This window comes from Eptatretus burgeri, chromosome 14 (assembly GCF_056783735.1).
Source record: "Eptatretus burgeri isolate ZD-2024b chromosome 14, Ebu_testis_v1, whole genome shotgun sequence".
NCBI lineage: Eukaryota > Metazoa > Chordata > Myxini > Myxiniformes > Myxinidae > Eptatretus > Eptatretus burgeri.
Genome location: NC_140974.1, coordinates 28,046,393 through 28,060,144, shown reverse-complemented (window position 1 = coordinate 28,060,144; position 13,752 = coordinate 28,046,393). Strand labels below are relative to the sequence as shown.

Here is a 13,752-nt window from a genome sequence, read left to right as displayed (position 1 = left end):
AGAAGTCCCTAAAAACAAGATTCCTCACTCAAAACATGTTTTTTCCAACCATATCCTTACAAGATGAGTGATTAATTCAGTGAATGTGTCAGCTTCACCCGAAACTTTTTTTTTTTTACTATACCCATCAGTGACCATCAGTAAAGGCGGAGACTTCAGCCCAAACACTTTGAAGAAACTGCACCTGGATTAATGAATTTTTTTCCCGATGTGTTTTCAACAGCCATCGATTGCTACAATTAACTACTTTGTTTAACATCTAACTTGTATGGTCAATGAGCAAGATAAGACAAATAGCCAAGTCACCCATTCCGCACCTTTCCCTGAACTTCCTCGGTAGACTCGTGGCCGGGCGATCGTGGAGGAAGGTGTCCCGTGCCAGCCCAGCCAAGCTCTCCGCGCGAGATCAACGTGCACAGGTATGCATCGTGAGAGAAGACACTAGCACGCATCAGCTCGCAGAAAAGCAGCACCAAGTTGGCAAACTCACTGCGTTCAGTCTCACTTGCAATAACGGCTATCCAAATGCGATGGAGGATGAGGACGAAATGAGAACGTGATCAGGAAGGGATGGAGAAACGATCAAAATATAGATTACATTGTTTGTTTCTGCTTTGGATAAAATCGATAAAAACATTCATGATCAGGTGACTGAGTTTCGTTTAGGAATTTAGTGTGCCACTCACTGATAACAGGTGCCTGAGTATCCATAAAACGGAGGAGAATGTTCTGGAACACAGGAAGGCTTGCACCAGCCAAGGATCCAGAAGAGATTGACTCTTTCTCATCCAACACTTCTGATTCACCACAACGCTGTAAATAGGAGAAGATTGACAAGAAAGGTCGGCCTAAAATGCTTTACAAAGCAGGCAAAAGAACAAGATACAATCCAAATGTCCAAAACCACAGAGTTACAAAGCCAAATCACAACTTTGTTTGGTAGTTTTAATGCAGCACCACTCCATTAATCAGTGCACACTCTCACACAACCCAAAGGAATTAAAAATTTTCATCCGTCAACCTCACATAATAAGATTACATTCACAAAGGAACTATCTCCACAATATGAAATCATTTTTTCAATTCAAACCATTCAAACCCATCCTTGAAAAGTACAGCAATTTAACAAAAACAAAATTACCCCCGTGTGGGGGTGACGGTCATCTCTATAATACCACAAGTTCTCAATGTTCAGTTATGACGAAGACTACTGCACTGCGCAGCTCGACTGTGCAGTTCGGTGAAAGATGACTCGGCATTTTGGCGCGCGCACGAAATTATATTTTGAAAATAAATGCCGACGTTTACATTTCGGGTTTTGAAACTTTGGCACCTTTGGCGGAAAATGTACAAATATATAAAAATTACCCCCCGTGCGGGAGTGACAGTCATCTCTGCGAGAAATAATACCACAAGTTCTCAATGTTCAGTTATGACCGAAGACTACTGCACAGTTCTACTGCGCAGCTCCACTGCGCAGCTCGAACTGCGCAGTTTGGTTAAAGATGACTCGGAATTTTAGCGCGCGCGTGCACGAAATTATATTTTGAAAATAAATGCCGACGTTTACATTTCGGGTTTTGAAACTTTTGCACTTTCGGCGGAAAATGTATCAAGATACAAGGTCAGCTGCTATGCAATGACACCATTCATTAACTTTTACCATGCCCAGTAGAGAATATATATAGCCTCCTGAAGGTAGGGCAGTTTTTGCAAACTTTGAAGTCACATGACGCAAAAACGAAAGCGAAATTCGAAAATCCAGCCCGACCAAATTTAGATATTGTCCCATAGATTCACATGCCACAATCAAATTCAAGATTGCCTGAGAAATGTAGGAGGAGATAGATTTTGGAAATCGTCATTTTCGCATTTTTGGGCAACTTTGAAGTCACGTGACACGAAAACGAAAGCGAATATCGAAAATCCGGCCCGACAAAATTTAGATATTGTCCCATTGATTCATGTGCCACAATCAAATTCAAGATCGCTTGAGAAATGTAGGAGGAAATAGATTTTGAAAACCGTCATTTTCGCATTTTTTGGCAACTTTGAAGTCACGTGACACGAAAACGAAAGCGAATATCGAAAATCCGGCCTGATAAAATTTAGATATTGTCCCATACATTCATATGCCACAATAAAATTCAAAATCGCTTGAGAAATGTAGGAGGAGATAGATTTTGAAAATCGTCATTTTCGCATTTTTTGCCAACTTTGAAGTCACGTGACACGAAAACGAAAGCGAATATCGAAAATCTGGCCCGACCAAATTTAGATATTGTCCCATAGATTCATTTGCTACAATCAAATTCAAGATCGCTTGAGAAATGGCGGAGGAGATAGAATTTGAAAATCGTCATTTTCGCAACTTCAAAGGTCTCGTGACCTTGACCTTGAAAGTCATACCATTGTGTACGTCTCATCGACCTCCATCAGGATCAGTAATGACCAGATCTCCTGCTTCAACTTCATTGTGAACGGACGGACGGACGGATCGAAGGACGACACCCATATATTTAGGTCATGCTCGAAGAGATGACCTAAAAAGGAGGTTGTGGTAGTGAAGTTAAAAATACACCCGTGCACGAGTGACTGTCATCTCTGCGAGAAAATATATAGCTTCCTGAAGGTAGGGCAGTTTTTGCAAACTTTGAAGTCATGTGACGCGAAAACGAAAGCGAAATTCGAAAATCCAGCCCGACCAAATTTAGATATTGTCCCATAGATTCACATGCCACAATCAAATTCAAGATTGCCTGAGAAATGTAGGAGGAGATAGATTTTGAAAATCGTCATTTTCGCATTTTTGGGCAACTTTGAAGTCACGTGACACGAAAACGAAAGCGAATATCGAAAATCCGGCCCGACAAAATTTAGATATTGTCCCATTGATTCATGTGCCACAATCAAATTCAAGATCGCTTGAGAAATGTAGGAGGAAATAGATTTTGAAAACCGTCATTTTCGCATTTTTTGGCAACTTTGAAGTCACGTGACACGAAAACGAAAGCGAATATCGAAAATCCGGCCTGATAAAATTTAGATATTGTCCCATACATTCATATGCCACAATAAAATTCAAAATCGCTTGAGAAATGTAGGAGGAGATAGATTTTGAAAATCGTCATTTTCGCATTTTTTGCCAACTTTGAAGTCACGTGACACGAAAACGAAAGCGAATATCGAAAATCTGGCCCGACCAAATTTAGATATTGTCCCATAGATTCATTTGCTACAATCAAATTCAAGATCGCTTGAGAAATGGCGGAGGAGATAGAATTTGAAAATCGTCATTTTCGCAACTTCAAAGGTCTCGTGACCTTGACCTTGAAAGTCATACCATTGTGTACGTCTCATCGACCTCTATCAGGATCAGTAATGACCAGATCTCCTGCTTCAACTTCATTGTGAACGGACGGACGGACGGATCGAAGGACGACACCCATATATTTAGGTCATGCTCGAAGAGATGACCTAAAAAGGAGGTTGTGGTAGTGAAGTTAAAAATACACCCGTGCACGAGTGACTGTCATCTCTGCGAGAAAATATATAGCTTCCTGAAGGTAGGGCAGTTTTTGCAAACTTTGAAGTCACGTGACGCGAAAACGAAAGCGAAATTCGAAAATCCGTCCTGACCAAATTTAGATATTGTCCCATACATTCATATGCCACAATCAAATTCAAGATCGCTTGAGAAATGTAGGAGGAGATGGATTTTGAAAATAGTCATTTTCGCATTTTTTGCCAACTTTGAAGTCACGTGACACGAAAACAAAAGCGAATATCAAAAATCCGGACTGACAAAATTTAGATATAGTCCCATAGATTCATATGCAACAATCAAATTCAAGATTGCTTGAGAAATGTTGGAGGAGATAGATTTTGAAAATCGTCATTTTCGCATGAAAATAGTCATTTTCACATTTTTTGCAAACTTTGAAGTCACGTGACACGAAAACGAAAGCGAATATCGAAAATCTGGCCCGACGAAAATTTAGATATTGTCCCATAGATTCATATGCTACAATCAAATTCAAGATCGCTTGAGAAATGGCGGAGATAGAATTTGAAAATTGTCATTTTCGCAACTTCAAAGGCCTCGTGACCTCGACCTTGACCTTCGGTGACCTTGAAAGTCATACCATCGTGTACGTCTCATCAACCTCTATCAGGATCACTAATGACCAGATCTCCCACTTCAACTTCATTGTGAATGGACGGACAGACCATCACCTCTCCTCTCAACACCAATATTATTAGGTCATGCTCGAAGAGATGACCTAAAAAGGCTAAAAATGTGTTTTATATTTATATTTCATTTCTCCTTCCTTCCTTCTTTGTGAATCGCATCGGCGTTTTTGGCCATCTTCCAGATCACGTGACGATCAAACGGGAAGGAAATTCAAAAATCTGTCCAGTTGGATACAAGATAATATTTTTTACTATCTTAATCAATAAACAGTTGCCGAATATCTTGTAGAATGGCAGACTAGATAGGTTTTGAAAATGGCGATTTTTATAACTTACGTGACCTCGTCCCTGACCTTGAACCCGGACAAAAGTTATATCGTTGTGCAACACTCATCGACCTCTACCCACATACTAAGTTTCATGAAGATCGGAAAGAAAACTTGTTGACAGACGTACGGACGGACATTTGGTCCGGCTTTATTAGGTCATCTGTGGATAAAGACAGCAGGATTAGAGATTTGGATTCTAGTCCTGCGGAATTTAGTCTCAAACCAATTACTTTATTACACACAGATCATCAAAACATATCTGGCTGAATTATTGACCTTTTGGGAGAGGGCAATCTGTGCAATCTCTGGCTACCATAGCTGTTATGCACAAGCAAACTGTATCGTTGATTCTCAATGCCATAAAGGTAACTTTGGACGAGATATTAAGCAAGGTGCCAAAAAAATTCACCGAACCAAGTTTTTAAAAAAAATAAATGAATAAAAAAAATCCAGATAGCTTTGGCAATGTCTTCTTCGTGACACTCAAATAATTAATCCCCCCCCCCCAAAAAAAAACACTCACATCAACTTCCAGCTCAGCCTGTCTCTTCTCCAGCAAGCGAGCAACCACCATCGCACGATGGCGTCCTGAGCGTTTACAGCTCACGGCCCATTCACACAATAACGTCACGACAGCATCGTCGGGCATCGACATCTGCAGACACATGAGTATAATGTGAGAAGGTCCGCGTTGACAAGGGGAATGGAAGGATGAGGAATAGATACCATTCTGTGTCTTACCTCCCGTCCTTCTTTGCTCTGAGGTGAACAAAAGACCTTGTTGTAGAGTGAGTCAAGGCAAGTGCTCGAATCAGAACGGTCAAAGCAGTGACGGTCAAGCACCTCGAGTGTGTGCAGAACTTTGCTGATTGTAAAGCCTGCACGTACATTGATTATGGATAAAAGGTAGACAGGAATTTTAGCATTGAATCATGTACTTAGAATATCCACAAAAAAGAATCTCCACTCTGCAAGTGAAGAACTGCGAAGGTAATTCGCAAAACAAGCAGAGTTTAAGAAGAGGATGCCCAGTTGGCGACTGGCTTTGGAGAATAACTTTGAAATGTGGTTTGCACAAGAAAGATCATGTTTGATAGTGAGACCCAGGGGTTTGAATGACTGAACTTCCTCAAGAGGATTGTAAGAAAGTAGGTTTGCCAGATGAACTTTTTGGAGAAATAGCGAGAGTGTGAGATTTCTCCCAATTGAAATACATATTCCAAGTGTTGGACCAACTTGTGATTTTGTCAAGGTCTGAAAAGAGGCCAGAGGCAACAATGTGTCTGTCTGAAGGATGAGGGATGTCACAGCAGAGGGTGAAGTCATCAGAAAATAGATAAAGACGATTTTTTTAGAGTCAGAGAGATCATTAATGAAGATCAGGACTAAGAGTGGGCCCAGAACACTGCCTTGGGGCACTCCCGCCGAGACAGTGAGAGATAAGCTTGGTGTTGGCTTAGTGGTTAGGGTGGTGGCTTGGAATCCTAGGGTCGGTTGGAATCGACTTGGAATCCTAGGAATCGACAGAGGTTGCTTGGGTCCCGCGACGAGCGACTCCACTGTGACCTCGACCGCGCTCCCGGCTTCCCCTCTCTGCAGCTCCCCGACAGACTCCGAACCCCGACAGACTCACTCTCCTCCAGACCCGTCTTGACTGCTGCTGCCACACTCCGCCACCGCCACAACTCGCCCGAGCCCAAAAACTGCTAGATTCGCCCCGCTCGGCGCTTTATAGTACGGCAGGAGAACCCATATGCAAATTTCTGGATCAGAACGAGCTCGGGGGTGGAGCCACGCTCGCCCATTGGACGGAGAAAAAGGGGCGTGAATCTCCCCTGATCCTCGAATTTGCATATATCGATTCCACTCTGACCGCCTGGAGGCGGGGCCAAACCGCCCCGTGCTTGCTGATTGGACAATCAGAAGTGGGCATGTATCGTTACTGAACCGACTTCTCCTCGGAAAGGCTGCACTTTGTACCCGTGGCTCGGCGCGCGCCCGCACGAGTCCAGGACAACCTGATGCTCGGTGCCCACAAGCGGTGCAGGAATGGCCGCAGAAGGAGAGGCGAAGGTGGTAGAGGGTCTAAAGTGCTGGTCCATGGCCACGGTGATGCTTGGAATGGCGGTGATGCGATGTTTGCAGTAGCAAGCTATGAAGGTAAAGGTCGTGGCTGTTGGCGTTGTTGTTGTTGTTGTTGTGAAGCGGCGTTGCGGTTGGTGGTTGTTGTGTGATGGCGGTTGAGACGTGGTTGGTTCAAAATAAAGATAGAACAGAAAAACGACTATCTTAAAGGGTCGCAGCCCGAATGAATCACATTTATTCCCTCTCAACAATGGGTTTGGGGCTAACTACACATGTACTTACAGAGATATCTCAGCTACGGGACCTGAATGGTGTTTTGCGAATTTCCTCAACCGCAACACTATTAAATAACTCTCATATCCAGATCCGGATTTGGATCTTCACCAAAACTGAATCAATGAGTCATTGGCACACACCAAACCTGTCCACCAAATTTCATCCAGATCCGTTCACAACTTTTTGAGATATCGTGCTGTATACTATTTTTGGCCCCATCTCTCAATGGTGAAGAATCACTTAGAAAATTAAATAACTCATATCCAGATCCGGATTTGGATCTTCACCAAAAGTGAATCAATTTGTCCTTGCCACACACCCAACCTGTCCACCAAATTTCATCCAGATCCATTCACAACTTTTTGAGATATCATGCTAGATACCATTTTTGGTCCCATCTCTCAATGGTGAAGAATCACTTAAAAAATTATAGTCGTCGGATCCGGATCCCGATCTTCATCAAAATCTAATCAGTTCATCCTCGTCACACACCTAAACTGCTCACCAAATTTCATCCAGATCCGTTCACAACTTTTTGAGATATCCTGCACACAAACAAACGAACAGACAGACAGAAAGGGTTGAAAACATAACCTCTTCACCTTTGGTGGTGGAGGTAAAAAGGCACAAAAGGACAGATTTTAACCCTTAGCACTTAATGTATTCCACTTATACAATATTATCTTCGGAATTTCAATAAAATAGACATTATCAAAGCTTTTCGGCTTGCACTCCTCAACATAAAATCACAAGTAGATGAAGAAGAAGCACCAAGCTCTCATTTATAGAGTCACAATGTAATGTCCTCAACGTTGTTTGGTTGAGAGAAAGAAAGGACGGGATTCTGCCGACGTCTGTCGATGCGTACTAATCTTGAGTCAAATTAGGAATGAGGAGGGGTAGGAAAAGCAGAAAAGGTGTGGGTGAAATATGCTTAAAGGGGAAAATGTGAGGTGTGTATTTAAAATTTCACCTGCAAGGGTCAAGTGGCAAGTCACTGATAGCTGTTTTAGAATTGCAATTCTCTTCGTGAGTCGAGCAAGATGAATAGGAGTTCTTTAGAGGACAGCAAGAGACAGACTAGTCTGAAGACGACGATGGTTCATGAGCGGTATTTGACGATGTAGATTGTTTCAGAAGTCAAGGATGAGACAATGTGATAATGTTTGACCAAGTCAAAAAATGATCAACATGATGTAGTACGAGTGACAGGTTATTAGCTGCAAAATGTCGAAAACCCGGTTTCGTTCAACAACTTTCAAAATTTGACCTTTGCATAACCTTTAAAGGTCACAAAACAATGTTGTGGACATTAAAATAAGGAAACAGGATACGTGCTATAGCTTATTGGAGTTAGTTCGTCGAAGGTCGAAAACCCGGTTCGATTCCCACAACTTTGAAAATTTGACCTTTGTGAACTTTAAAGGTCAAAGGTCAAGGATTATGACCTTTGGTGCAAAACTTCCTCTGGAACATTCCAGGAACAATATAACGTCATATAGGCTATATGGCATTTCGCACTCATCGGATTAAGCAGACTGATGAAGTCAGCGTAAAAACAAACTTGAAGGGGGCGCCACGGGCAAGGTGTTCGAGATAGAGCAAAATGGTTTCAAGACTTTAGGTGGGAATGACCTCACGATTATGCATAAAAAATATTGCCATCCAAGCTCTCAAAGTTTGGGCGGTCGTATGATTTTTATGTAAAAATTCACAATATCCTAAGTTTGTGACCTTGACCTTGGGACGAAAATGAAAAATCAAGCTCAGTGGGGCTATGCAGGTGCCATTGGGCTAACCAAATACCGAAACTCCTGCCAGATTCGACAAACCCCTCGGAGGAGATGGATTTTTGTTAAAATTCGCAATTTTCTAAGTTCGTGACCTTGTGACGAAAATGAAAAAAAAATCGAGCTCCGTGGGGCTACGCAGGTGCCATTGGGCGAACCAAATACCGAAACCCCTATCAGATTCAACAAACCCCCAAGGAGAAGATGCAAATTGAAATCGGCTAACCCCTAAAAACACGTATTTTGGGCGTGGCACCGCCCACAATGGGTGCACCATGCCCATTCTCAGCAAAACACAACGAGATCATGATAGAAACCTCCCACCAAAATTTTATCAGGATCGGATCAAAACCCACGGAGCTATGCTCGGGACAGACAGATAGACAGAGAGACAGACACACACTAATAACGAATATAGTGGTCACTTATTTTTTTGTGAAAATATTTTTTGTGAACCAATGGTGTATGTCAATAAGGAGTGATCTTTGCGCAGCTTGTCCCAACTCCAACACGATTGGTTATGGCAGGCGACTTCTCGGCACAAACAGGTAGGCAGCTTCATACTTCATAAACAGGCAGGCAGGTCCTTAGCGAGTTCCAAGAGCAGAATCCCGAGTGCATTTCAACAGCCGCGAACGGTCTGGCATTCCACCTTTGAAACAGCTTGAGTGGGGCAGAGAATTGGGAGGGAAGGGAGGGGTCAGAGTTCATGGGAGGTGGAGTTCCCAGGAGCAAAGATCATGGCTTGTCCTTTGACACGCAACAGTGGTGCTCACCATCCCCATTGGTGTGCTCACTCGTCAACGCCTCCTTTAGTTGTCAATCATCTTCGAGTTGAGGTCCTCCCCTGAGTAAATGTTACTTCTTCTTTAATGAGTTTTCCCTGTCCAGTGGTCTTTCCCACCCAAATGGTTTGAAAACAAGAACGTTGCTCTCTCCCTCTTTGGCTAAATTTGTGGTTGTCTGTCTGTAGTATGGTGTTTTATAATGTGGTTGTGTGTGGTCCTGCATGAGAGGGCTAATAAAATAAAGAAAGTAAATTAACGAATATCGGATTGCACTATATATTATATATATATATATATATATATATATATATATATATATATATATATATATATATATATATATATATATATATACACACACACACACACACACACACACACACACACACACACACACATACATACATACATACATACACAGTGGGGAGAACAAGTATTTGATACGCTGCCGATTTTGCAGGTTTTCGCACTTACAAAGCATGTAGAGGTCTGTAATTTTTATCATAGGTACACTTCAACTGTGAAAGACGGAATCTAAAACAAAAAATCCTGAAAACCACATTATATGATTTTTAAATAATTAATTTGCATTTTATTGCATGAAATAAGTATTTGATACATCAGACAAACAGAACTTAATACTTGGTACAGAAACCTTTGTTTGCTATGACAGAGATCAGACGTTTCCTGTAGTTCTTAACCAGGTTTGTACAGACTGCAGCAGGGATTTTGGCCCACTCCTCCATACAGATCTTCTCCAGATCCTTCAGGTTTCGGGGCTGTCGCTGGGAAACACAGACTTTCAGCTCCCTCCAAAGATTTTCTATTGGGTTCAGGTCTGGAGACTGGCTAGGCCACTCCAGGACCTCGAGATGCTTCTTACGGAGCCACTCCTTAGTTGCCCTGGCTGTGTGTTTCGCGTTGTTGTCATGCTGGAAGACCCAGCCACGCCCCATCGTCAATGCTCTTGTTGAGGGAAGGAGGTTGTTGGCCAAAATCTCGCGATACATGGCCCCATCCATCCTCCCCTCAATACGGTGCAGTTGTCCTGTCCCCAAACAGGAGACCAGTAATCCGGTGCAGAGTAGACAATAGCAAGGCTAGCAGTGTGAGGAAAAGAAGGCAAAATATAGGGTGAAAAGGAATAGAGGATGTGCAAGCGCAGGAAAGCAGGTCTTTCGGACACGTGAGCTGATGCTGTCTAGTCCAGTAGCAGAGTCAGAGTCGATGGTTGAAAACTTCTTCACCTTCTCGAATGCAAAAGACACAGAGTCCAGGAACAGTTGGGTGTGACATGGAAGAATTTGGAAGCAAACACAGAATTGAGGCATTCAGCCTTCTCACGAGTGGAATCAGCCGCCATTTGAAGAGAGGGAAGGGATGGAAAGAGCATACACCAAAGACCGACTCAACAGGGAACCACCAGGTTTTAGAGGAGGAAGAGAAGTTTGAAAGTTCATTCTTAAGGTTGGACAGATGTATTCTGGCTCTCCTGAGAGTGAACAAACACTTGTTTCGAACGTTGTGGAATACATTGAGATTGCCTTCGGTCGGGTTTGCTTTCCAGGACAAGAATGCACGTAAGACCAGAGCAACTGCCTCATCACAGGATTCAGTGTACCATGGACAGAAAGAAGGGTTGGGTCATTGAAGATGAAATGGGATGAATATGTGCATGAGAGAGACTGGTTAAGTCGTTTTACAAATTCAGAGTCTCTCCAATAAAACCATTGAAGATATACAGCTCTTCAACCAAAAGATTAGCAAGAAAATAACCAGCCACAAATATTTTATATTGTTTTAATGTTTGAAACGTGCTGCAATAGAAAATAAACACTTTTTGGAGGTGACAACACTCACCAGCTGTCGACTCTTGCCATTTGTCGAAAGACCATCGGACCTCGACGGCTCGTCCACGCCTCTTAATTTGCTCCTCCGCCTCTCGAAGTCGCATTCGCACCTTTGGATAGGAGGAAAAAATAAAGAGAAAATGAGAAAACAGAAGGGGAACGACAGGAATGGCATCGTATTTCAGTGGAATCACTCCAAAATGGAAAGAGTAAATTAAACAGTTATGACGAAACAAACATGGCACCAAGCTGTCCATGCAAACTGCAATGTATACAAAGTAGAAGTCATTCAGCAACAAGTCAAATCCATTGCTTTACAGCAAGACAGAAAACAAAACAATTATGAGGAAACTCCCATACAGTGTGGCACCGAAATGTGTTCGCACAACTAAACCTGTTGGTTGAAAGTGCTGTTGCCGCCTGGCATAGGCAGAGTAGAGGGAGCCTGGGGCAGGAGGTCAAGGGGCGAACCTGGGGAGTTGCTCTTGCTCTCCTGCTGAGAGTAGTTCCACACAAGTGCAGTCGGACAGCACAATGCAACCACCTGAAAAAGGCAAAAACCTCAGAGGAGAGAGGAGTTTGGGACCACACTCTGTGTAGAGCGTTGGTGCTGCCTTAGCAGTCTCCTTGGCTATTGGGCACAATCCTGGACAGGTGGCCACTCTGACACAGTATACCAGCATGCTGGCACTCATTTTGCTGACCTCGGAAGGATGACAGGCAGAGTCAGCCCCACTTGGTATTAATTCAACAGCTGAGCGGGATTTGAACTCAGGACTCGAGGATCCAAAGCCCGCCACCCAAACCATTAAGCAAACACCAGGCATAAAAACCTTAGAGCAATCTTGCAAATGGATTTAAAATACTTGCAAAACAGGAAATGGGATCACCTGTTAAATTGAGGTAACAATAAGCATAATGCATGCAGGCAAAGGAAGTAGAAAGATCCCTCAAAAAAAATTACAACTCTCTCGAGGGCAATGTTCAAGCCAGGATGTTTAACTTTGGACGAAACAGGTGTTTATACCTTATTGAGGGGATGTCAGCATAACCTAGACTCCTGGAGGGTTGAACACTTGCCTGTGAGCTAGCCAGCCTGGGTTAGAACTTCAGCTGAGCAATAAACCATCATCCTGGTGTCGTGCAGGCAAGGGGAGGCACCAATGTGCGAGCTGTCCCTTGGATGGACGATAAACTGGTATCCCATGTGCTTGCATTAGTTAGTGGATGTTAAGGATCCATCCTTTGCAGAGTTTGCAGAGCAGGTGAGCGAATGCCGGCACCCTGAACAAATTTCTACCAGTACTACAGATATGAAACTTGAGGTCTGGTCTTCTTGAAATTTCTTGACACCAGGTTACACTGCTTGCGAGCGAAAGAGTGCGATTGATCTCTGGGCAGCAGCTTCTGCACTACAATCAAAATGACCAAGCAGTTACCAATTAATGTGAAGTTTTCTTCTAAAAAGATGGGCAACCAATGTCTTATTGGGTATCGAATCCAGATCCAGATTTGGATCTTCACCATAATTGAATCAATTCTTTGTCACACACCCAACGTGTCCACCAAGTTTCGTCCGAATCCGTCGGCAACTTTTTGAGATATTATGCTATATATCGTTTTTCGCCCCCTCTCTCAATGGTGAAGAAATCACTTCAAAAATTGAAGGAGTCGGACCTGGATTCGGATCTTCACCAAAATCTAATCAGTTCATCCTTGTCACACATACACAATCTGCCCACCAAATTTCATTGGAATCCGTCCACAACTTTTTGAGATATCCTGCACACAGACAAAGACAGACAGACAGAAACAGACAGAGGGGGGTGAAAACATAACCTCCTTCCACCTTTGGTGGCAGAGGTTATAATTAAATAAAGGCAAGGAACACTTGGTACACATCATCAGTTTTGACTCGATGGCACATGGTGATCGTTATTTCTTACATTCCAAATGTTATGGAAATTGCGATGATGATGACTATGACTTCATCGGACCGTTATCCCGTGGAACATCAGGATGCGAAACGGCACCGTTAGGATACGTATGTCACGTTAGGATACTTTTCCATGAAATGGAATTCAGTCGACAATAAACAAATCAATATAGTTGGTGAACATTTGTTCTTGGGTTTGAATTTGAAGCATTATGAAGCAAGTGCTGAGACGAGAACACCAAATATGCTGACAACAGCCAGGTGGGTTATGTTATTATCCTCATTCAAACATGTAATTCAAAATACCTCTTACTGCATAATTCAAAACACCTCACTGCACTGGAAAACATGGGGACAGGAATACTGTACTGTAAAGGGAGGGGACTTGTAATACCCTCTCCCACCTGGAAGCAACAATACACGATACACATTTACATGCATAATTTGTTCCCCCCCTTGCACCTCCCCCCTTCCTAAGACCACCAGCAAAGATAATAACACCCC

At 42.9% G+C, this 13,752-nt stretch overlaps 1 protein-coding gene across 1 annotated transcript in view; it reads right to left on the bottom strand.

Moving 5' to 3' along the window:
• LOC147012863 (mediator of RNA polymerase II transcription subunit 12-like protein) overlaps nt 1-13,752 on the bottom strand; it is a 97,076-nt gene that overhangs the window by 74,959 nt on the left and 8,365 nt on the right. Inside the window, 6 exon segments of the mRNA XM_085854187.1 lie at nt 318-517; nt 687-813; nt 5,047-5,178; nt 5,265-5,401; nt 11,323-11,422; nt 11,707-11,856. Coding sequence (XP_085710313.1) covers nt 318-517; nt 687-813; nt 5,047-5,178; nt 5,265-5,401; nt 11,323-11,422; nt 11,707-11,856 — 846 coding nt within the window.